Source organism: Equus caballus, chromosome 3, assembly GCF_041296265.1.
Source record: "Equus caballus isolate H_3958 breed thoroughbred chromosome 3, TB-T2T, whole genome shotgun sequence".
In the NCBI taxonomy this organism is placed as follows: domain Eukaryota; kingdom Metazoa; phylum Chordata; class Mammalia; order Perissodactyla; family Equidae; genus Equus; species Equus caballus.
In genome coordinates this window covers 118,448,301-118,474,293 of record NC_091686.1, presented here as the reverse complement: position 1 = coordinate 118,474,293, position 25,993 = coordinate 118,448,301, and the positions used below count along the sequence as shown (strand labels likewise).

The window sequence follows — 25,993 nt, the reverse complement described above, 5'->3', positions numbered from 1 at the left end:
AATTTTTACAAAGTCTATTGCTCACTCTTGTTCCATCTCCTCTTCATCTTCCCCAATTTTGAGGACTCTCTCCCAGTTCACTGGTTGTTTGGTTAAAGCCCTTTGTCAGACGAGTTATGTGGATGATATTTTTCCCTCATCCTCTATTCTCTGTTCAGTTGTCACCTTCTCAGAGAGTCCTTTCCTGACCACCTACCATCAGCCTCGCTTCTCTTTGCTGCTTTACTTTTCTTCATGTATTTAGCACTTCTTGACATTTCTTCTGTGTTTATTAGTCACTTGTTTGTTTTCTGTCTTCCCCATCGAGAGCATATACTTCATTTTATTGACTTTTTTATATCTACAGTGCCTGGAACAGTGCCTGGATCATAGTTGGTGCTCCACAAATGGTTGTTGAGCAAATTATGTTTTGCATATCCTCGAATACCTTTCTGTCTTTTCCCTGACAGGTGGGCCGCATCTTGTCTGGGAATAGGATTCTTGAGCTGCAGTCCTTTCCTTGCAGTGGGCTCTAGCTACTCATCCACTGGCTTCTGGTTCCCATGCTGCAGATGAGAAGTCTGGCGCCAGCTCATCCCTCTATATTTTGTGCACACCCCAATTTATGCAATATAATATGTGTGCATTTTTGTTTCTCCACCAATCTTGTTTTGAGCCCCTGGCAAAATGCCTTACGTATAGTAGGAGTCCCCAAAATATTTGTTGTATAAATAAGTGGATGGATGGATAGATAGATGAAGGAAGGAAGGACTTTAAGAGTGTGAGAAGGTACATGATGTATTTATCACAGAACTTTTGAAATGTCACTGACAGAGATATTCTAGACCAGTGGTTCTCAAGGTGGGGTTCCAGACCAACAGCATCTGCCCCACCTGGGAACTTGTTAAAGATGCAAATTTTGAGTCTCCACCCCAATCTGTGTTTTAACAAGCCCTCCAGGTGATTGTGATGCACGCTCAAGTTTGAGAACCCCTGCTGTGGACCAGTCTCATTTTACAGAGCAGTGACTTGTCTGAACTCACGTTCCATCAGCGGCACAGCCGGGACTGGTGCCCAGGTGCCCACGGCTACACCCTGTGCTCTTCTTGCCCCAACCAGGTTGCTGTGCCTCATCTTGTTAGTTCTCTTTGTGCTTGCTAGTTCTCTTTGTAATCAAAACGAACCGTGCATTTGTCAAACCATTTCAAAGGACTGGGATTCAATCTCCACTCTTACAAAGTTTCTGATTTCACTGGGGTTTTTCCAGGCTTCAATAAAATCTGACTTAGAGTTGTTTCTATAAGGCTTTGAGCGATGGGAAGGAGCCAGGCGATTGCATTACCCTTCACTGCAGGCTTCTGAGGCTGAGCTGTAAGGTTATAGCTCACTTACAGCTCATGCCCTCTCTCTCTCTTGCCATAATGCATGTCACACACGATCCAGTTTCCTCCCGTTGGTGGGAGAGAATGTGTGAATGGTGGTCAATGTTGGCCCAGAAGAGGGATTAGGAACGCTGACGTTGGTCAAGTCCCCATGATCACTATGTTTCTCTCCCTAATTTCTTCGTTTGTTACAAGTTTCTTCTTAATGTATTTGCTATATTCCTTTGTAGGCTTTTTTTCGTATGCATATTTTTTGTTTGTTTTTATTTTTTGTCAAAGCCATGCTGGATACACCATCAACGAGTGTTTTCTTTCTTCTCTTCACCCAGCATAGACCCTTTCCCTGATGCTACCATGGACCCTCCCATCATTGTTTTAAAGGAAGCTTTCTATTTCAGAAACGCTTTAGATTTACAGAAGAGTTGCAAACGCAGTACAGAGACTTTCTGTGTACCTGTATATCCCTCACCCTTATTCTTCTCAAGAATAAGCATTTTAGGATTAGAGAACTGAGATTTTTGAGCAGAGCCGTGACATTCTTCGACTGATCTTTTTTTGCCAAAAGCTTCTAGAGGCCTTCTGTTGATTCGGCCAAACTTTTCTTGAATGTGTATCATTTGTCAGACCCTGGGATATGCATGGGGTGGGTACCGTAATAAACAGGACGTCATACTGCCTTCTGGCTTCAGATTATCGGGCCAATAGTAGAACTTATTTTATAGATATATATATTTATTTTTAATTGTGGTAAAATACATATAACATAAAATTTACCAAAAATCATTTTTAAGTATTGTTCAGTAGTGTTCAGTACATTCACATTGTGTAATTAATTTCTAGAACTCTTCCCTCTTGCAAACTAAAACTGTCCCCATTAAACAGCGTCCCATTCCCCCTCCCCGCCGGCCCTGGCAACTCCTATTCTACTTTCTATCCCTGTGGATTTAACTGCCCTAAGGATCTCCCGAGTACAATCATACAGTGTTTGTCTATCCGTGAGTGGCTTGTTTCACTTGTGAAAGATTCACATGTGAGAGATTATCCTTCCTCTTTAAAGCTGAATAATATTCCATTGTATGGATAGACCACATTTTGTTTATCCAGTCCATCAATGGACACTTGGGTTGCTTCCACCTTTTGGCTATTGTGAATAATGCTGCCAGGAACATGGGTGTACAAATATCCCTTTGTGTCCCTGCTTTTGATCCTTTTGAGTATATACCCAGAAGTGGAATTGCTAAATCAAGTTGAAATACTATTTTTAGTTTTTTGAGAAATTGCCATACTGTTTTCCATAATGGCTGCCCCATTTTACATTCCCATCAACAGTATGCCAGGGGTCCAATTTTTCCACATCCTTGCCAACATTTGTTGTTGTTGTTTTTTCTTTCTTTCTTTCTCTCTTTCTTTCTCTCTCTCTCTCTGTCTCTCTCTTTCTTTCTTTCTTCCCCCCCTTTCTCTTTTCTCTTTCTCTCTCTTTTCTTTTCTTGATAGCAGCCATCCGAATGGATGTGAGGTGATGACTCATTGTGGTTTTCTCAATTGCATTTCCCTAATAATTAGTGAAGTTGAGCATCTTTTCCTATGTTAATTATCCATTTGCATATCTTCTTTGGAGAAATGTCTATTCAAGTTCTTTGCTCATTTTTTAGTTGGGTTGTTTCTTTTTTGTTATTGTTAAATTACAGTTCTTTATACATTCTGGATACTAATGCCTTATCAGATATATGATTTGCAAATATTTTCTCCCATTCTGTGGGTTGGTGGTGTCCTCTGATGCATAAATTTTTTTCATTTTGATGTAGTCCAGTCTATCTACGTTTACTTTTATTGCTTGCGTTTTTGGTGTCATATCCAACGAATCATTTCCAAAGCCATCTTGTAAAGATTTTCCCCTACATTTTCTTCTAAGAGTTTTAGGTTTTACTTTTAAGTCTTTGATTCCTTTTGCGTTAATTTTTGTATATAGGGTAAAGTAGGGGTCCATCTTCATTCTTTTGCATGTGACTATCCAGTTTCCCGGCACCATTTGTTGAATCGACCGTCCTTCTCCCATTGAACGGTCTTGGCACCCTTGTCAAAAATCATTTGACCCTATACGTGAGGGTTTAATATAACTCATTTTGAAATGACATCAGTGCATATTATTTATATGTGTGCGTTTCTACCCCCCCCCCCCCCAATTTAGGTAGTATCACATTGTTTGCAGTCATTACCATCATCCTGGGATGCCTTAAAATTGGGTACTTCGTTGGATTTTCTGAATGTTTATCAGCCACAGAAGGAGTGTTCCCTGTGACACACGCAGTACATACTCTGCTGCAGGTAAACCACACAATGTTTATTTATGTCGTCTTGGTTCCTGTTAAGTATGCTCCAGGGTGTAGAAAATGGGGGCAGCACACGGTGAGCTTGAGTCCGTCTCTGAGGTTCGGGTCTTCAGCTGCCTCCACTGTAAAGTGGGACTCTGTGTCCCCTTGGTTATCTTTGTGGGAGTCCTATGAGGCAGAACTGTCATGATGGAGAGTCAGGAAATTCTGCCAAGCCAGGGTCCACCAGAAAAGGCTTGGGGCAATTTTAATATAACACCTTTATGGAGATATAATTCACATACTGTACAATTCACCCGTTTAATGCATATAATTGCGTGGTTTAGTATATTCATAAGGTTGTGCAACCATCACCACAATCAATTTTAGAACTTTTTCATCATCCCCAAAAGAAACCCCGTGCCATTACAGTCACTCTTCTGGGTCATTGAAACACTTTTTGTTTGCCTACTTGTGGATTAAATTCTTTTAGAAATGTATGAGAGGTTCCTTCTCAGCACTGGTCAACTTGGTGTGGCTAAGAAATAAGGATTTGCTATATGTAATTTAAACAGATAGCTTAGAATCAGAAAAATCTCATGTTTGAAAAGAATCTTAGATGGGCCTCCAGTATAGCTTCCATTCTTAGCAGAAGTCCCTGGTGATGGCTGTCAGAGTTGGGATCCCTGTTACTCTAATAATGAAAGTGATAATTCATATTTCTGTAGAACTGTAGAGTATGCAGAGGTACTTTTCATTTATCACTTCGTGCAATGACTCCAACAACTCCACAAGAACAGGTGTTGGAGCACCACGTTCATTTCTAAGGCAGAAGCTGGAGGTGAGAGAGGAGAAATGACTTTCCGAAAGCCACAGCCAAGACACGATGATTCTCCTTCACATGAGTCGCCCTGACGACCATAACCGTGGCGCAGTCATACTGTCGCTGCTCAGAGTATTTCTGGATTCCCAGTTTAAGAAGGTCCTCTGGGACCAATTTTCCACCTCCAGAAGGCCACTGATGCCATTGATGAGCTCTGTCCTTTATCAAAGCGGTCTCCAGTTTGTGTACCCACGTGACTTGCCAGACAGCTCTCGCTGACCTTAGGATGTTTCCTGAGATCAGACATTCTTACAAGTGAAGCTCTTTGAGAGGACGTGCCGTGTGAGCTCGGCAGCAGTGTGGCTCTGCGGTGGCGTGGTGGCTTCCTGGGGACAAGTTTGAAGGGGTCACCTTGCATTTGAGTTGCTATGGGCTGAAATGGCCGGCCACGCCCACACAGTTCATATGCTGAGTGTTAACCTGTAGTACCTCAGAATGTGACTTCGTTTGGGATAGCGTCTTTACAGAGGTCATTAAGGCTAAAGGCTAAATCAGGTCCTATGGGTGGCCCTCATAGAGCAGGACTGGCGTCCTCGTGAGAAGAGATTAGGACAGAGGCTCACAGAGGGAAGACCGTGTGAGGATGCTGGAGGAAGACAGCCATTTACAGGCCAAGGAGAGAGGCCTCAGAAGGAACCAACCCTGCTGGCACGTTGGTCTTGGACTTCTGGCCTCTAGAACTGCGAGAAAATAAGTTTCTGTTGTTCGAAGTCACCTTGTCTGTGGTGCTTTGTTATGGCAGCCCCAGCAAACTAATACAAGGGTTAACTGGGGGTTTATTCCAGGGAAGTCAAATCTCACGGTATGAGAGTCTTACAGTGACACCAGCGGCAATGTGGACAGCCTCAGTGAGACCAGAAAGAGCTAACTTCCCTCCTTCCCTCCTTCCCTCCGAGCCGGGCAGACACTGTGCTCGGTTCTGGGGGTACCAGGGTGAGCACCGCGGGCTGCGCCCTCCGGAGCTGTCAGTCAGATGGGGAGACAGTCACAGAAACAGACGATGACAACGCGGGGGCTCGAGGCCTTGACCCAAGTCCTCCGGTGATGAGGGCCAGGGGGGGTCTCTCGTCAGCTTTGGGGGGAGTGGTGGTTTCTGCCAGGGAAGAGCCCCAGAGCTGTCAATGAAAGAGAGGTGTGGTGTGTAAGAGGCCATTAAAAGAGGACATTTTGGGGATGTGCGGTCTTTCTACATGACAAGGGAGAAGATGTGTGGGGCTGTGCGGGGAGGTGAGCTGGGGTGACGGGCACAGAATGGAGCCATGGTTTAGCATAGGGCTTATAAGCATGGACTCTGGGCAGACCTGACTCTGACTTATACCAGCTGTGTGACCTCAGGCAAATTTCTTAACCTCTCTGGGCCTCACAGTTCTCATCTGTAAAGTGCCTATTTCGTGGGATGATGAGGATTGGAGGTGCTAATGTGTGTAAAGCACTTTTCAGTGAGCACTTAGTCAGGGCTGATGGCTGCTTAGGAGCTTGGACTTTATCTGGAGGGCAATGGGGAGCCATTGAAGGCTTTAGACAGAGGAATAACCTGGAGAGATGTGAGTTTTCAAAATAATGCTGTTACTTGGTGGGTTAGAGATCTGGATCTTCTTAATTTAAGGCATTTTATCAGTCAGTCAATCAATTAATCAATCATTCTCTACTTTACTATGTGCCTTTGCTACATTAGGTGACTGGAGAGTGAAAACCATTATTTTTAAAAATATAGTATTTTTTTAAAAAAATTGTAAAATACTCACAACATAAAATTTGCCCTCTTAGCCATTTTTGAGTGTACAGGTCAGTAGTGCTGAGCGTATTCACATTGTTGTTCTACACATCTCCAGAACTCTTTCAGCTTGCAAAAATGAAATTCTCTTCCCATTAAACACTGGCTCCTGAATCCTCCGCCCCCAGCCCCTGGCAGCTGCCGTTCCGCTTTCCCTCCCTAGGAATTTGACTCCTCTGGGGGCCTTGGTTAAGTGGAATCACACAGTGTTTGTCTTTTGTGACTGCCCTACTTCACTTGGCATAATGTCCTCAAGGTCCATCCACGTTGCAGCCTGTGACAGGATTTCCTTCCTTCCTAAGGCTGAGCAATGTTCCATCGTATGGAGAGGTCACATTTTGTTCATCCATCGATGGACACGTGGGTTGCTTCTGCCTTTTGACTATTGTGAGTAGTGCTGCCGTGAACATGGGGACACAAATATCTTTTTGAGACCCTGCTTTCAATTTTTTTGGATGTGTACCCAGAAATGGAATTACTAGGTTGTATGGTAATTTTAAAAAATTTATTTTTAAATTATAGTAGAACATTACTGAAAAAATTGGAAACGAGAATAAAAATACATCTAACTGTAAGCCCATTAATGGAAACATTTGTTATTGTTTTTATCTATTTCCTCCATTCCTTATACTCAAGTGTACATTCTCGTCAAAGTTTTACACAGGAGGTGTGGAACTATTATGGGTTTTTCACTTTAAAAAAGTTATAAATGAGGGGCTGGGTCTGTGGCCTAGTGGTTGAGTCTGGCACACTCCGCTTTGGTGGCCTGGGATTGTGGGTTCAGATCCCGGGCACAGACCCACACCACTTGTCAAGCGACACTGTGGCGGCAACCCACATATAAAATAGAGGAAGATTGGCACAGATGTTAGCTCAGGGCTAATCTTCTTCAGAAAAAAAAAATTATAAATGAAACAGTACATAAAATATTGACCACCTTAAATTAATTTTGTTTCCTTAAAACAGGTGATTTTATTTTATTTATTTTGGTGAGGAAGATTGTCACTGAGCTAACATCTGTGCCAATCATCCTCTGCTTTATGTGAGATGCCACCATAGCGTGGCTTGATGGCCAGTGTGTAGGTCTGTGCCCAGGATCTGAACACGCGAACCCTGGGCTGCAGAAGCAGAGTGGGCAAACTTAACCACTACACCACCAGGCCAGCCCCCAAACAGGTTATTTTAATCAAACTTTGCTCAGTAACAGAGACGGCACTGCACATGTGCCAGACGGGAACCCATAGCCCTGGGATGACCCTGGAACCAAGAATCTTCCTTCAATAAGGAAAACCCAGCTTCAGGCAGCCCAAGCTGCCCATATATGGACTGATTCAAGACTAGCCGATCAGCTTACATGGGCCCAGCTGTAGCTTAGAAGCCCCTAACTCCTTAAGTTTTGCCCCAAACTCTGGATCCCAGAGACAGATTTGAGAGCCTTGCCCCCTGTCTCCTCGCCGCTCAACCTCGCAATAAAGCCTCTTCTCAAAAGCTGGTGCCATAGTATTGGCTTTGAGCCCTTACTTGGTAACATAACTTCTCTGTGTTGCTATGTAGTCTTTATAGAAGCACCAATTAAGTAGCTGTCTAACTTAGAATTCATTGGTGAATGCTAGATTACTTGACCGTTTCCCTATTGTTGGGCTGAATGTCATCTTTACCAGGAGTCACTGCTATCCGTTTTTTAAATTGTCAGGTATTTCAACAATCATACCCCGAAAGTGTTTTCCAGAGCAGGACAGTAAGTCTTAGGTAAAACAAGGTGGAAGAGATAGTCTGTATAAGTGTATTTTCCTTTCGGCTGTCTGGCTTTCTTTTTATGGCACTTAATTGCAAAATGAAGATGAAATGAGACAAATTTATGAAGTGCCCAGCATGGTTTGGCATACAGTAGATGCTAGGACAGGGCTCCCCTGATCCGTGGTTTTGCTTTCCGTAGTTTCAGTTACCCGTGGACCACCATGGTCCAAAAATATTAAATGGAAAATTCCAAAAATAGACAACTTCTGAGTTTTAAATTGCACGCCATTCTGAGTGATGAAATCTCGCGCCGTCTCTCTCCACCTCATCCGAGGTGTGACTCGTCCTCTGTCCAGTGGATCCACGCTGTAGACGCCACCCGCCTCTCGGTCACTAAGCAGCCGTGTCAGTTATGAGACCGGCTGTCGCAGTATCGCAGTGCTTGTGTTCAAGTCACCCTTATTTTATTTAATAATGGCCCCAACGTGCAAGAGTAGTGATGGTGGCGATTCGGCTATGCCAAAGAGAAGCTGTGAAGTGCTTCCTTTAAGCGAAAAGGTGAAAGTTTTCAAGTTAATAAGAAAAAAAAGTCATATGCTGAGGTTGCTAAGATCTATGGTAACTTTTATTACAGGATATTGTTATAATCATTCTATTTTATTACTAGTTATAATTGTTAATCTCTTACTGTGCCTAATTTATAAATTAACCTTTATCATAGATACATATGTATAGAAAAAACACAGTATACATAGGGGTCTGTGCATCTGCGGTTTCAGGCACCCACTGTGGGTCTTGGAACCATTCCCCGCAGACAAGGGGGGTGGACTAGTGTATGTGTTTGTGTCTAAAATTAGGCCCCAAATATTTTAGGAGTTCAAATGCTGCCTGGTACCTGGGAGGTGCTCCTTCAATGCCAGTGAATAAGTTGACAGTGGAGAATGTTCACTGAAAATGTCCCCACTCCAGGCACTCTTCTAAGTAGTTGACATGCATTATCTTATTTAATTGCTCATGACACCCTCCAAGGCAAGTTCCGTTGTCACCCCCACTTCACAGATGGGAACCACATGCAGACGGGCTCCTTGGCTTGCCCAAGGCCACGGCCGCCAGAATCCGCGCAGGTCCGGTACCAGCCTCCCAGCGTTGGGCGCTTGCCTCGCGTTACTTCTAGTGACTGCACGCCAGGGGCCGGGGCCGCATGGGTAATAGAGTAAAATAAAGGACCAACCCAGATCAATTCTATTCTTCATTTAAAGGACACAAAATTGGGTTTCTGGCCACTGGCGTAGTAACTGTTCAGCGGATATTTCTCAGATGAAGCCTAATGTGGATGATATAAATGGGTTAACAGGCTCGTGACAGGCAGGCTGCCACCCCCAAACCCTCTTCCACGGCAGACATCCTCAGTCGGTCATGGCACCATTTCCTCCTGAACCTGGAGCCTCACCCTCATTCTCCCCAAAGTGCTCTGGGGCACTGTCCCCACTGGGGAGTGGCACTGCCACCCAAGACGAGGATATCGACTCGCCAGTCTTAGGGTGGGAAGTCACTCCCTAACATTTTCCCAAACCTCTTCCTTAAGTCTCATAGCTTCTCAAGTGTGCAAATATGATGATCTCCCACTGATGCGTCTTGCTTTTCTTCCTTTCTTTCCGTCTAGGTATATTTTCTTTGGGGGCATGCAAAGGATGTCATCCAGTCTTTCAAAACACTGGAAAGGTAAAAACCTTGGGTAATTGAATTACATGTTGAATTTGGTGTTCCTCTAGAACAAACAAAACTCATGGCCGCCGTCTTACTTGGGTTGTAAACATGAGACAACTCTCCTCCCCATCCTGACGGGCAGAGCCCTCATCGTGGCCCAGAAGCAAGACCTCCCCCCTCTGGCCTCTTCCTGGGGACCGCCTTGGAAGTAGGAGGATGTGTGTTTGAATTTCCACTCTGCCATGTTAGACATTTCTCCTTTGCGATCCTCAGTTTTCCTCATCTGTAAAATGGAGATAATAGCATAGCCAATCTCTGAGGACGGAAGGAAGTGATCGATGTTGGGTCTATGACTACCTCCATCCACCTCTCTCTTGGGGTGATTCTGAGGATCAAGAGAAAGAATCTATAGGATAATGGGGTGAATTACCTCAGTGCCACCTATTATTATTACTTAAGAAAGCCCTATATGCACACATGAACGCTGCTCTGGGCCAGGTACCCAGACATTTACCATGAGGATCTTTCATCCAGGGGACCTCTGGGGGACTGGGACATGGCCCTTACTTGGCCTTGCTTGTTGAGTGACTGGAGACAAGTCACTCCCTGTCTCTGGGCCCTTTCCTAGACTGGACAGTGAGTGGCTTGAACCAGAGATGCCAATAGCTTGATTTAGCCTGTTTGGTTTGTAGGGCAAAGTGTGGAACATTTTTGAGTTACTTATCACCTTTAGGTTTTCGATTTAGACTTCTCTAGAAAATTTAGACTTCTTCAAACAAAATGGAAGATTTGGCAATGCAAAATGTGCATGTCACCAAAGGGCTAGAACTGAATCAGGGTTGTTCCCTCCAGATGGGAGCTGCCCCCTAAGTTTGCTTCAGTCCCCACCACTCCCTAATGTCATGCTAGACCTGCTTCATTCACTGACATTTCGTGCCAGGCCCTGAAGGCTTAGGAACTTACCACCCTTGGCCTTACTGTTTTTTTCTGGTCTTTTGAGCCAATACTCTACTATCCTACACTTTTAGTACATACAGGGACTTTTCTCCTGATCTGAGAATTCCTCTTGTTGGTTTGAGTCCTTTTCTTTTCCCAAGGGCGAGGTTTAGAGGAACAGCAGCTCCGAAAGCAGAGCTGGAAACATAGCTTGAGCTCAGAAATGGCTCATGGAAGCCTCTGCTTTATTGTGGTCCGGGTTTATGGGATCCGAGTATGAGAAAGGAAGCTTGGCATGAGCAAATGGTGTCTGCCTTTAGTTTGTAGGATGGTTTCCAGATCAAACCAGCGGGAGGCTGCTGGCTCGCAGGGAGCTTGCATGGCAGCATGGTCTGCAGCTGCAGGCGGCATTGGCATCGGCATCACCCCTCAGGTTCTGTGGGCCTGGCTGTGGACAGCGCCATCTGGACCAGGAAAGTGGAGAAGAAAGGAGAGCTGTGTGCATTATGAGTCAAAGAAAAGCCAGCCAGTCTGAGGCAAACAGCATTGTCTGCGTTTGTCAAAAGCTCTATACAAAGCCTTCCAGAGGCCTCGGGGAAGGCTGGCCACAACCGATAGCAACTGGGCCAGCACCAGGGGCGAGCAGATGGGCAAACACCTGCCTCCCACATGCCTAGGAGGCTGTTTCCTTCTCCAGTTGTGCCTGGACATTACACAGCTGCCCAAGGAAGCCAGGGCTCAAATGAAGGGAGATTTTGCAGGCCGTCGCTCATGGGAACCCTAGAGGGGTCAGCTGGGGCTAAAACTCCGAGGAGAGGCAAGGTCAGGGTTGAGGAGCCAGCTGCACCGTTTTTCCTGTGGACAGATTATGCGAGAGCGAGCTCTTGGTTAGGCAGCGAGGGGGCTTGCTTCCTCCGGGCCTCTGCTCTCCAACTGAGGCATGACCAGCCACAGAGAGAGCTTGAAGGGGTGCCTCTCTCGAATCCCGGGATTGGCCACACCTGTGGCATGCAAGGCCCACTGTTAAGTACCCTGGAAGCTACCAAAGCTGCAGTTTAAACCGGCAGGCATGGCGCGACTTCAGAGGTTTTGAAGCAGTCAGTGACCCCACTGGAGCCACATTTGCCCCACATCTCTCCTCTATTCCCCAGAATCCAGTGTCCACCTTCCGCTTCATCCCTTTTCTTCTTCCTTTGGAGGCAGTATGGCATGGAGGCAAGGGCAGGCCTCTGCCGTCAGACTGGAGCAGCCCTGCTGCTTACTAACTCTTCAGACCACAATGCGGCTATTTACTCTATTTGTGATAATGGTCTAATTCCTGAAGGTGTCTGAGCCTCCAGCAGCGCAACAAGGTTGTCACAGAACAGACTCTTCCTACATTTCCACTCTGCCGTCCTCAGTGGGTCAGGGTTTCAGCCCATGCAGGTTGCTTCATGGTTACAAGATAGCTGCCACAACTCTAGCCTTCGTATCTACATTCAAGGCTGGAAAAAAGGAGGGAGGCACAGTCAGTAGGCTTTTCTCATTCTTATCTCTTTCATCAAGAAAGCAAAAGCTTTTCAGTAGTGCCCAGTAGACTTCACCTCACATCCCACTGGCCAGAATGGCCATGCCTCGCTGCCAGGGAGGCCAGACAGCAAGTCTCTGGCTTGTTTTGGTGTCTTTAGAGGTAAGTGGCAAGGTAGAGGAGGCGGATGATGATCGTTGGGTTGGCCAACCAACAGAAAGGGTACACCCAACTCTCCAGATTTCCAGTGTAGCCCTTTCATCTTTCACTCATTGTTCTCTCCTCTTCCCTTCTGGAAGAAATGGTTTGGGGTATGGCAGGCTTGGTTGCCTGCTTTTAGTAAATTTCCATCCCTGTATCACTGCTTCCAAGACCCAGTTTCTTTGTGTCCCGTAGACAACGCATTGAGTACAGGCAGGTTCGAGGTTAAGGCAGAGTGCCAAGACTATGGTTTTGGAAGGTCCTGTGGTACTGCCCCTCCCAGCCAGACGGGGGCTCCACCCAGAGCCGGAGCTGCCAGATGAAACCCGAACCGTGGCTAAGAAGGAGGGATGTGTGTGTTGTGTGTGTGTGCAATGTGTCTGTCTCACCCCATGGGGCTTGGCGCTTCCCAGGGCTACTCAACGACTGAGTCCTTGTGTTTTCAGGTTTGGGGTGATCCACTCGGTGTTCACCAACCTGCTTCTGTGGGCCAACAGTGTCCTGAATGAGTCCAAGCACCAGCTGAACGAGCACAAGGAGCGGCTCATCACTCTGGGCTTTGGCAACATCTCCATAGGTGAGTGGTAAGGGCTCCGGTGTTGGAGCATCTTGGAAACCTGCAGAGATGGAGGGACAGGTTCCAAAGAGCCGCAGGGTCCACCCAGCTCAGCATCGGCCAGACAATCCTCTGTTGTTGAAAATCCATCGAAACCTCCTCAGTCTCTCATTCTGCTCCATGGCAGGGTGTGGAGCATAATTAAAGGTTTCTCCAGTGACTCAGGGACTTGTCGGCCCCTATCATTTTGATCACCATTTTTCAAGGTCCAGTTTGATATGGAAATGAAGGTCTTTGTTTATACCTATGGAAGATTGGTGGTTGTTTGTGTTTGTGTTTTCAATTAAGCCTTTATTACCAGTTCTTCCCGCTGGAAGTATAGCTTTAAAAAGTCCACGGAAGTCTGATGGTAGGTTGTGGTTAATAGGTTTTAGTTCATGGAAGTTTTTATTTAACTCTACTTGGCTTATGACTTTGGCCCATCTTTATTCCTCCTTGCTCCTATTTGAGAGCCTGTAGTGCTAATCTTTCTATTTTTGAATTCTATCTTCCAAAGTTTTTTTTTCATGTATGACCTATCGCTTCTATATTAGAACATTGGTGTTGAGAGGAAAGTGCATTGTGCTGGGAACTGGATGTCTCAGGTTTAGGTCTTGTTCCCATCACGTACCAGCTGTGTGACCTTTGGAAGCCATTCAACCTCTCTGAGCCTCCCTTTTCTCATCTGTAAAGTAAGGGGACCTGAACCATGTACTCTGAAAGCGTCCCTCCAGCCTTAATGCACTGCACGTCTATACTCACTGTATGACCCCGGGCCGGTCACAGAGAGCAACTTTAAACCCATTTCCTCACCAGTGGGTGGGGATGATGAAATCAGGGGCACGTGCTATTATTTCGTCACCACCCCCTGCTAGCAGCCCCCTCTCAGCAAGATCCTTCTCTCTCTTTGGGCCTCATTTCCTCGGTATCAATAACAGTGATGGCAATGACAACAGTGACAAAAGCACAGCTTTGTTAAGCATTTGCTGAGTGCCTGGCGCGGTCCCAGCCACTGCATGCACCTCATTTAATCTTGTCCCAACAGTCTGAGGTGGACGACGTTGACCTCAGTATGCAGATGAAGCCATCCAGTCACAGAGAAGTGACAAGCCCCAGGTCACACAGCGAGGAAGTGATTGAGCCAGGATTTGATCTGGCTCCTGAGCTCTTTGTGAAAAGATGGGATTACATTATTTTATGAAAAAGGACTCCGTCAGCTCTAACCCTCTGTTAATCTGACCTGTCCTCTTGACCTCTCCCCATCTTTTGCATGGTACTGGCTGGGTTCTAAGTGGTGAGGAAACTCCTTATGCTTTGAAAATTGCAGAGTATTTTGCAAAAGGGAGGGTGATTAATGCTACCATGAGGCTTTTCCACCTGCTTTCGTAAGTAGTACATGCGTATCCTAACTTAAAACCCTGCCATAGAGTAAAGAAAAAACCCACAATGATGCCTACCCAGAAACACCGTTAAATGCTGTTAGCATTTGCTGATTTCTTTGTAGTGTGCTGTTAATTTCTAGTTGAAATCATGCTGTATATATTCAGTTTTTTCTTGACTACAACCCACAATAAAAAATAGATTTTACATTGCAATCCGAATGCACACATACCTGTGTGTGTACACATATGTCATAAAATAGTCACCTTACTATATCAGAGACACTCTCAAATTTCTATTGTATTCGATTCCATTCCTTCTATTACATTACAATTCCATTCTGTTAAAAAAAAAATACTGGTTGATACCCTATAAATTTATTTCACAACCAAATACTGGGTTGTGATATGCATTTAAAAAATACTGGATATATAATTTGTTCTTACTTTTTTCCATTGTTATTGTAACATGATTATTTTCTTGTATCATTAAAACACAACTTAATTATAATTTTTAATGGTTGCTTACTATTCCATTGTGTGGATGTATCAAAATTCACTTAATTTCTAAATTGTTGCACATTGGGATTTCTCTCTCTCTCTCTCTTTCACACACGCACACAATTTTACCTAATGCTTTGATTACATTTTGACTTCTTCCTTAAAATTGACTGAAGTTATAGGTCAGACTATATCGATATCATCTTTTAGGCTTTTGTTACGTATTGCATTATTTATTAACAGCATTTTCCCTCCTTGTTATGAAACAGTTCTTTATACCATTGCTAAGGGTCTTCTGGAAGCTAATTCCAACTTGCGCTCCTGCCATCGGTTTGGAGGGTGCCCATGTCGTGTCATACTTGCCCACGTCTGATATTCTCAAGAGGACAGTCTTTGCTAATAAGAAGGGGAATTTTCTGTCACAAAGTTATCTTTTAAAAAATAATTTAAAAATCACATATGGAACTCATATTCACAAAGAAAGCTTAGAAAATGCAGTGAAGCAAAATCTAGAAGAAAATAGCACATTGTGCACTGTAAACTTACACAATGTTATATGTCAATTGTATCTCAGTAAAAGGAACATAAAAGGACACTATAAAAATTTCATTTACTGAAAAGAAAGGAAGAATCACCTGCCCTTTTTCCATCCAGAGATAACCATTGTTAACAGTTTAGTTTATGTCTTTCCAGATTTTCCTATATCTGTCTGTCTCTTTATCTATAGATCTGTTTATCACGTATGTATCTATAATTTACAAGAAGAGAGTCATACTCTGTCCCTCTTGGCAGGCTGCTTTTGTTTAACAATATCTTGTGAACGTCTTTATATGTTGATAAGTAAATTTCTACAATGCCATTATACTGGCTGTATGATATTCCAGTGTGTGGATAAAATATGATTCATGTGGTTAGTACTCTTCGGGGATGGTCATGCTTGTCAATTTAACCGTGATATTAAATATGATAATAAGCCATGAACTAAAGCTTTTGATTCAATGGGAAAGCCTGAGCATGAATCCACAGTGACAGTATTTCTTTGTGCTTGTCCGCTTCCCCACTGAACGTGCTAACCGCCCTCCCCTGGATCTGCCTCTCTCTCCCAGTTTTAGATGACCACACACCTCCGTGTAATTGCACACCCCCGACCTTCTGCTCTGCCATCTCACAAGGGGTTTACTATCTCTACCCTTTCAACATAGAGTATCAGATCCTGGCTTCCACAATGCTCTACGTCCTGTGGAAAAACGTCGGACGCAAAGTAGACAGTCATCAGCATCGGAAGATTCAGTTCAAGTTTCACGGGGTCATGGTGGGCTTGGTCCTGGGCTTGACCGTGCTGGCCGCCACGATCGGGGTTGTGGTGGTGTATCTGATTCAGATCGGGCGTTCCAAAACTAAGAGTGAGTCGGCACTCATCATGTTCTACCTGTATGCCATCACCTTGCTGATGCTCATGGGAGCTGCAGGGCTGGTTGGAATCCAGATTTACAGGATAGATGAGAAATCACTAGATGAGTCCAAAAATCCGGCCCGCAAACTGGACGTGGACCTCTTGGTGGGCACTGCCTTCGGCTCCTGGCTCATCTCCTGGGGCTCCATCTTGGCCATCTTCTGTGCTGAGTCCTGCCCCCCGTACACCTGGTACAATCTGCCCTACTCCGTCCTGGTGATCGTCGAGAAATACATCCAGAACCTCTTCATCATCGAGTCCACTCACCGGGAGCCCGAGAAGCTCTCTGAGGACATCAGGACCCTGCGGGTGGTCACCGTCTGCACCGGCAATGCCACATCCCTCACTTCTTTCTCCCTCAAGCGTGGAGCCGTGGCTGGAGACGTGACTCCCCAGGGCAGCAAGATGCCACCTGCAGTCAACGGAAATACGTGTCTGAGAGAGGGCTGTGGCAAAGAGGAGGAGGAGAGGAGCCGGGAGGGGGCTCTGGGCCCAGCCTGCCACCCCCGTTTCCTGCAGGGCAATGCCAAGAGACGAGTCTTGAGGAATATCACAGCCTTTTTGTTCCTCTGCAATATTTCGGTAATCTGCATCCAGTTGTCTATTTATTTAAAAAAATTAATTAATCTATTTTCCTTGCCTTTTTCAAATAAGGGATGGAGGCAGCTTGTAGTCAAAATAATTTAAGTGTAAGGCTTAAAAATGAGGCTAGAACATAGGCTTATAGTCTACAAAGCAGGTCCTTACTGAGTACCTGCTGTGTGCCAGGGGCTGGGTGGGAACTAAGGATTAAAGGGGAGAAGACTTACTCTCTTTCCTCAGAAAGGTCAGAGTCTAGCGGGGGAGGGAGACAAGTTAAAAATAGAATACAATGAGTATGGCAAGGGTGGGACAGGCGTGTGTGCGAGGGATAATAGGAGCATGGGTCCAGGGGGAGTTCAATGAGTAGGGGATGCTTGAGGTGAGGCTCAGTCTCAATTAGGAGTGCTTTTGGCTGTAAATAAATAGAAAGCTTGACCAGCAGCATCTTCAGTCTTAAGATAAGAATTCTGGAGGTTGGCTGCTCAGAGTTGGCCTGGCAGCTGAACCTTATCACTGAGGATCCAGGCAATGTTCATCTTTCTACCTGACAGCGCTCGGTGTGATCCTTGTTGCCACATGGTCATAAGATGGCTGCAGTAGTACCAGGCATCACATCTGGGTTCAAGACAGGAAAAAGGAGGGAAGGACTGGTGCCAGGCAATGTCTCTCATGTGGCTGCCCCTCACTGCGAGGGAGGCTGGGGAAGTGGATAGTTTGCTTTCCAGCCTCTATGATGGAAGGTAGCAAGAAAGAAGAAGATGTACAGTCAGTCGGTCACTAGCATCTGCTTTGGCCTCCAGGAATGGTTGAAAGTCAAAGCAATGGTGGTCAAAGCAAGGAAAAGTGTTTGGAGCAGAGGGCACACAATGTGCAAAGACACTGAGGCGAAAGACACCCTGGCTGATTTGGGGAGCATGAAGCAGTTGAGCATGAATTCCGTAGACGTTAAGCAGAGCAGCAGAGCGGGAAATGGGATGGAGGGTCCAGTTACATGGTCTGGCCGGAGCAGACTTCCTAAGCCTGCTGAGTCTGCTCTTTATGCTGAGGGCAATTGAGGATGCTCTCAGATGTGTGTTTTGGAATGACCCCTTAGCAGCTGTGTGCAGGAAGGAGGCCGGAACAGAAGCCCTGCAGGTGCCTAGATAGAAAATGATGGGAACTTGAGCCAGGGCAGTGGCAGTGCGGATGGAGAGAAGAAAAAGAAATGAAAAACATTGTGTGCTGTGGGATTTGTTCTAGAAACATGTAGGGGGATGGCAGGGCTTGGTAAAAGGAGGGAGAAGCAGCCTTTGGCACCACAGAGGCCTCTGCAATGACTGGCTGGCGGGATGGTGGGGACGCCCCGGTCTATGGAGCCTGCCGTCATCACAGCCAGCTCTCCACTGCCAGCCTCCTTTCATCAGGGCCACTCGGTTTCCCCAGCAGCTCATTGGCTTTGAGATTCCTCCCCATCAGTTCAGCTGGTGTACACCCAGGGGCTGCAGCATTGGACATAAGTTACACTAGGGCCACAAAAGTGGAGGGTCCATCCCAGGCCAAAATGTGTCTGCCAATCAAATTGGATTCCCACTTTGGGGTCTCAGTCACTGGGGCCTCAGTCCCCCTCCAGGTTTGCAGACAGTTAGGAGGAGCTCTGAAGGAGAAGGGGCCCCAAAAGGGTTTGGTTCTAGGTGGGCCCTCTTCTTTCATCTAAGAGACATTTATGGAGAACCTGCTGTGTGCCAGGAACTAAGTCAGGGCTGTGGGCACAGCAGGGAACAAAGCAGTTAAACAGGAAAACGAGAGAGAGGTGTTAGTGAGTACGGCAGGGCTGCATTTTATGTGAGAGGGAGGTGTATCTGCTCAATTTCTTATAAAGTCAGGGTTGGTTCTAGAAGTCCCCTAAAGCATATTGTTTTTGGACGTACCCCGAGGTGTGAGTGTATCTCTTTCTGGTAAGTACAGGAAAGCCACATTCCCCTTGCTGGTCCTTAGCTTGACCACCGGGTGAAGCACTTGGCTTGTGTTCTTGGACTGGCTCCAACAGGAATAGCACTGCTTGTGATACTAGAATCTGTGGGTTCCTCCCAGGGGGAGGATGCTCCTGTCTCCTCATCTCTGTTCTCCGCGCCTGATGGCCCAGGCCTGCCTGCAATCAGCCAGAGGATGGAAATCACTGAAGACGATGTCTTAAGATGCCGGGAGCCGACTCGAAGGGCAGCACTTTGAGACCCTGTGGATGATCCCATGCTGTGCCAGAGACACCTGGCAGAGGGCAGGCATGGTTCTTCTCCAGGCCCAGGAGCTGGCACAGAGGCTGCAGCTGGAGGTGCCGGTGTGCATATCCACATGAGGGAGTCAGCGGCTGGGGAGTGGGCAGTAAAGGGTGGTGGACGTGAGGATGGAGGAGTTCAGGGCACTGTGAGAACGCTGGGGTCAGGGAAGGCCTCGCTCCTGGAGAGGGGGGCTGGTGGGGGTGGGGCAATCTGGGCAGAGCAACATGCACGAGGAAGGCGTGGATGCAAACCAGGGCAGGGCTTGCTGGATGCGCTCTAGGAACTGGAAGGAAACCCCTGTATCTAGAACACGAGGAAGGTGCCCAGAGGCTGAGGGGGCGCTGGGGCGGGTCACACGGCCTCGTAAGCCAGGACTTAATCCTAAATGCAACAGAAAACTGTCCACGGGTTTTACGCTGGGAGTGACAGGAGTTGATTCACGTTTTTTTCTTTTTAATTTAATTTTTAAGTGTGGTAAAAAACACATAACATACAATTTACCATCTTAGCCATTTTTAAGCGTGCCATTCAGTAGTGTTAAGTAAGTCACACTAGTGTGCCAGCATCACCACCATCCATCTCTCAACCTTTTTTCACCTTGCAAAAGTGAAATTCTGTAGCCATTGAGCAACTCCCCATCCCGCCCAGCTCCTGGCAACAGCATCCTGCTTTGTGTCTCTATGAGTTTGCCTACCCAAGTGCCTCATGTGGGAGGGACCACGCAGTGTGTGTCTCTCCGAGACTGGCTTATCTACTTAGCATAATTTCCTCCAGGTCCATCCATGCTGTAGTGTGTGGAGGGGGGGAGGTGTAGAGGATGACGCCCAGGTCCTGACTTGAGTTCCTGGGTAGATGGTGATGCTATTTACGGAGATCGGGGGCTCTGGAGGGGGAGCAGTCTTGGGAGGGGGCGCAATGTGGAAGGAAGTATGTGAGTTTGGTACTGGACATGCTCAGTTGTAAGGTGCCTCTGAGACATCCAAGGGGACATAGCCAACAGGCAGATGTTCTGCTTTTCTATTGCTGTGTAACAAGCAACCCCAAATGTATGATAAAAACAACCATTTTATTATGTTTTATGACCTTGCGGTTTAGAAACTCTGGCAGTGCTTGGCTGGGAAATTCTCCTGTTCCATGTGGTGTTGACTGAAGCTGGTGGACGAGCTGGGCTGAAGGGTCCAAGATCTGATGCCTTGGTGGAATGGCTGAAGGGCTGGCTCAGCTGGGACTCTTGGCTGCAGCATCTGCATGTGGGCTCTCCAGCATGCTGGTCTAGGCCACGTGACTTCTTAGTGGGCGGTTCAGGGCCCCAAGCCAACCTTCTAAGAGATTGGAAGTGCCAGTCCCTTAAGGCCTGGGGGTGGACATTGCATGGCATTGGTTTTGCCATATTTTATGGGTCAAGCAGCGACAGCATCACCCAGATTCAAGGGAAGGGGACATAGACCCAATGGGATGAGTAGCAAGAAATCCGGCCAATTTCACAGCAGATAGAAAGGTCTGCATTTCAGGAAAGAGGTCCAATCATCTCTCCTTCCTTTCTTCTCATTTTCCCCCTCCTCTTCCCTCTCTCTCTCCCTCCCCCCATTCCTCCCATCCTTCCTGAAAATATATCTGCTGAGCACCTACTGAGGGCCAGCGCAGCTGTGAGTGACGAGGGTGTGACATGACCGAGATCTCTGGCCTTCCTCCTGTGGGGCTTACAAATCAGATGGCAGGACTGTCAATAAACGATCAAAGGGGAAAACCCCTTAGAGGGACTCGTGCTCTACAGAGAATTGAGAAAGGAGGCTGTGCGAGACAGTGCTGGGGCGGCCACTGTAGATCAGAAGTCCTGGATGGCGAGAAGGACTCTCTCCGGGAGTGACATTAGAGCTAGGAGCTGAATGGCAGAGAGGAGCTGGCCGCAAGGGTTCCAGGAAACAGCAGGTGCAAAACCCCAGGTGGGAGTGAGCTTGTCTTGTCTGAGAAAGAGGAAGACGGGCCATGGGTGGGGCCGGATGGGTAGGGGACAATCCGAGGAGCGGGGTTGGAGGCGGTAAGGGATCAGCTAACGGACGACTTCACAATCCCGTGTAGGGGCTCTGAGGACTCTGAGGGTTTAATCAGGGAAGGGACACGATCGTATTTAATGCGGCAGCTGAGTGTTGACTAGGCTGTGGGGTCAAGAGTGCAAGCAGAGAGGCCAGTCAGGAGGCCACTGCAATGGTCCGGGTGAGAGATGAGGGTGGCGGCCTGGACAATCGGAGGTGGAGAAAAACGGGTGGAAGATGACTGAGCAACTGGGAGGAAGATGTCACTGAGGAGGTGGGGCATGGGGAAGGCATGCTGAGTTTGAGATGCATCTTAGACACGCTGGTAACCAATGGGATACACGAGCCTGGAATTCTCGAGGGTGGACCAGGCTGGTGATTTAGGTTGGAAAGTCACAGGCTGATAGCTGGTATTTACAACCAGGGACTAGGTGAGATCATCCAGGGGTGATGAGTATAGAGAAGTGAAGGGGACCCAGGAGCGAGCCCTGGGATCGGCCAACATGAAGGGACTGAGCAAAGAAGGAGGAGCTTGAAAAGCAGAACAGGAAGAACCAGCTGGAGTGGTTGGAGGACCCCTAAGAGTCTCAGAACCCAGAGAACACAGTGGCGTAGAGATATAACCCAGGGAGAGTCCTGCATGTGCATGCTAATGAAAGCCACATGTAGCAGTTATTGATTGCTGTGTAAGAAATTATCCCAAACCTAGCAACTTAAAACCACAAACGTTTATTATTCCACAGTTTCTCTGGGTCAGGAGTCCCAGTGTGGCTTAGCTGGGCGCCTGGCTCAGGGTCCTTCAAAGGCAGCTGTCAAACTGCCCACAGGGGCTGCAGTCATTTCCAGACTTGACTGTTGTGGGGAGGGGATCTGTTTCCAAACCCACTCGTGTGGCTGTTGGCAGGATCCAGCTCCTGGCAGGTTGTTGGGCTGAGAGTTTGAGCTCCTTGTTCGCTGCTGGCCTGAGCCCTCCCTCGGTTCACGGCCACACGGCCTCCCCATCAGGCAGCTCATGGCATGGCCGCTGGCTTCCTTTCTTATAAGAGGACATGAGCAACATGGACTTGAGAGACCTTTTGTAACCTCAGAAGCCACATGCTGAGACTTTGTCATATTCTATTTATTAGAAGTGAGTCACTAAGTTCAGCCCAACTCAAGGGGAGGGGGCACCACAAGGATGTGGGATCACGGGGGGCTGCCTGCCACAGTGCACGGGTGGAGGAAGTTGCAGACGTGTGCATGTGAAAGGGAAGCAGGCGAGGAGCCAGACAGTTCAAGGGGAGGTGGAGGAGGAGGAAGTGGGACAGGGAGACTGACAAGGGGCGACCAGGTGTAGGTTCCATGAGCATCAGAAGTACTAGGTTATTGCTTTAGGTTTTGCAAACTTAGTTGCCATTTTATTCTCATCTGAGCCCTCTGAGACAGGTGTTAGTATTCCCATCTTACAGATGAGGAAACCGAGGCTTGGAGAGGTTAAATTATAGTCTGTAAGTCACACGAACGCAGGTCTGGTTCCAAAGCATGTGCTTCTCCCCCTGATCAGGGGGATGTGGACAGGGCCTGGGCTGCCTCTCCAAGGCAAGGACAAGCCCAAAAGGAGACCACAGAACACGCCAGCCCAGACCTAGCGGCTGGGATCTCCAAGCACCAATGTTGGTAAAGGCAGGATGGTAAACAGGCAACCTCTGCTGTAGGTAAACACTGGGGGCTGTGGGAACACGGAGGGGTTTCCTGCCCTGACCTGTTAGATCTGGGAGGGCTTCCTGGGAGGGCTTCCTGGAAGGGGTGGTGTCTCAGAACTTGGAAGAAGGTAGGATTTAGCAGAAGAAGGAAGAGTGGGAGTCCCCAGAGAGGAAGAGGCAGGAGCAAAGGCCTGAAGACTTGGGGGAGAGAGGCACATTTGGGGACTGTGCATGGCCTGAGGAGGCTGGCAGGATGAGGGACATGGAGAAGCGATGGGTTCCGGATCACGGAGGGGATCTGGACTTGCTCCTGAAGGTGCTCAGGAGCCACTGGCGAGTGAGAAGCAGAGGAGCGACAAGGTCAGATGTGTGCTTGATAAAGCGCACTCCCACAGCCACGCAGGGGTAGACGGGAGGTGCCGGTGGAGTGGGGCGGTCACTTGGAGGCACAGCAGCAGTTCAGGTGGGGGATGCCGAGCCCCTGACCAAGGTGAGGGCCGTAGGGGTGGAGAGAGTCACATGGGTTTGAAAAGCGTTCATTCAGGAGGGCGACTGAGGAAGGGAGAAGGCTCAGGGGCCCCGACGGGCTCCGTGGAGATGAGAAATGCTGTGCAGATGCTGTGTCATCCTTAGCACGGTGACATCCCCTGAGTCCTGGGACTTGCGGGGCCCTCCTAGGCAGAACCAGGACGCACTCCTCTTCTCTTGCAGCTGTGGATCCCTCCTGCCTTCGGCTGCCGCCCCGAGTACGACAACGGGTTGGAAGAAACTGTCTTCGGCTTTGAACCCTGGATCATTGTGGTCAACCTGGCCATGCCTTTTTCCATTTTCTACCGAATGCACGCAGCTGCCTCCCTCTTCGAGGTCTATTGTAGGATCTAGTCTGGGGCAACGTGAAAGTGAGCCAACGAGAGAATGCCTGGGAGCCACCTGGGAATGGCCAGTTGGGCAAATATTGCCTTACACATGCGAGGAGGGCCGCCTTTTGTCTGCAGTGGTTGTATTTTCCATGGGATGGAACGGCCCATCACCCCGGCTGAAAGCAAACCAGTTAGATAAAAATCAACAAGGCGGCTGAAATCTGTGCCTGGTTGGTTAATTCTAATCAAACCCAAATTACTTCATCTCCTTCCAAATGAGATCTTCTGTTTTAGAAAACTGTGATCCCAGATTGGAAAAAAAATTTATCCAGTTTGTTTTTCATAAAAATCATTTTCTGTTATCATGTTACTACATGCAACCTTTTTCTGACCGTCTGCGTTAGTATCATCGGCCTTAAATTTTATCCCTCCCAGAACTGATAAATGTAGAGACAATCACATTTAGGTTATATTGTACTTTCTGAATATGTCTCATTTTTTGAACAAAGTTATTTTTATATAGATCAATACAAAGACATATTTCTTCCCTGAAATTCTGCCACATTTTTGTTCGTGATCATTTTGAAGTTTTTAAAAAAATAAACCTTACTGTTCTGTCTCTCGTTATAAATACACACATGCTTATTATAGGAAATTTGGACATTTGAGAAGAGTAGAGAGAAAAAAAATCACCTAGGATGCCATTGTTCAATTGACAATCGCTTTTTAACATTTCGGTGTATTTTTTTGCCGTGTGGATGCAAAGGTTCTTTTTACTGTTGCTATTGTGATACTTGCCAGCTATGAGGCGATAGATTCAAATTGTATCCACTTTTTTCCCACTGAACAATATGGCATAAACCATCCCCCCACATTGCGATAAACTCTTTGTAAATATCGTTCTAACACTGTAATGTCGTCTACTGAGTGAATGTTCTGTAGTTAACTGAGTTTCCTACTGTTGGTTTTAGAGTGTTTATAACTTCTTATTTTTATAAATGACTCTGCAAAAATCAACCATATTTGTAAAGTACTTCCTATATTTAGAATTGCTTAAGATACATACTCAAAATCAGGATGCCTATTCCAAAGGTTATAAATATTTTAAGCCTCTTAATTGACATTTGGAAGGCCTTTGTAAATGCTTTTCCATAATTATTTTAAAATCATAATAAAATTACTTCACTTGTTGTAAATACTAATGCGAACATCTTTTCATCTGAGTGTATTTCTTTTTTTGACAGCACAGGCAGTGGGACATTAAGAAACACCGAATTTTTTTACATGACTAAGATAGTTTATGTTCATTTTAGAATAAACTAAAAAGTGGGCAGATAGACTAAAAGCGAAGTAAAACATCATTTATCATACCTTCCATCTAGGGCAATGGTTTTCAACCCGGGGCTGTCTTGTCCCCTAGGGGACATTTGGCAATCTCTGGAGACGTTTTTGATTGTTACTATGAGGGGGATTACTGGCCTCTAGTGGGTCGAGGCCTGGGATGCTGCTAAACATCCTACAATGCACAGGACAGCCCCCCCGCAAGAATTATGTGGCCCCAAATGCTAATAGGGCCAAGGTTGAGAAACTGATCTAGAGGTAATCGCTGTTAATTTTTGGTCCCTAGGTCCCTATTAGTGCGCACACAGTCTCACACACACACAGATGGGATTGTCTTTATGTATGCCGAATTTGCACGTCACTTGCTTTTTTTCCTTTAATACACCAGCATGCTTCTTAAGTATTTTAGGGTCCCCATGGCATTGATTCTCACACTTTAGTATGCATAAGAATCATCTTGGGATTCCTGCCCTCCCAGCCAGAAGTTCTGCTTCTGTTGGGCTGGAGTGGGGCCCAGGATGCTTAAATAAGCATCTCAGGTGATGCCAACTCTGTTCCAAAGCATCATCTCAGGAGTCCGTGGACCCCAGGGAAAGGCTCCTTGATGCTGTGTACTCTTGCGCAGTATGGCTTTGGATGGCTTCAAAGCACATTCCGTGGAGGGATGTACCATTCCTCATTCAGTCCAAATCCTGATGCTGGACATTTAGAGACATTTAGATGGTTTATTTGTTTGTTTCTTCTTTTCTTTTCATTTTTTGCTATCATAAAGGACAGCACAGCAAGCATCCTCGTGGCTGAGTCTTTGCACATTGGTAGCCCACCCCGTATGAGATGACTGAATGGGCATGCCGGTGTCTCCAAGGGACACCATTTTGGTTGGTGTTAATCTTCCCC

General features: G+C 46.7%; 1 protein-coding gene across 1 annotated transcript in view; it reads left to right on the top strand.

The window, feature by feature from the left end:
- The window catches only part of OTOP1 (otopetrin 1), a 33,375-nt gene extending 8,421 nt beyond the window's left edge, over nucleotides 1–24,954 (top strand). Inside the window, exons 2-6 of the mRNA XM_001499357.5 lie at nucleotides 3,550–3,686; nucleotides 9,728–9,786; nucleotides 12,862–12,992; nucleotides 15,997–16,925; nucleotides 23,607–24,954. Of these exons, the coding sequence (XP_001499407.5) occupies nucleotides 3,550–3,686; nucleotides 9,728–9,786; nucleotides 12,862–12,992; nucleotides 15,997–16,925; nucleotides 23,607–23,777 (1,427 nt within the window). The 3' untranslated portion in view covers nucleotides 23,778–24,954. The remainder of the gene's footprint in view (nucleotides 1–3,549; nucleotides 3,687–9,727; nucleotides 9,787–12,861; nucleotides 12,993–15,996; nucleotides 16,926–23,606) is intronic.
- The last annotated feature ends 1,039 nt before the right edge of the window (nucleotides 24,955–25,993 follow it).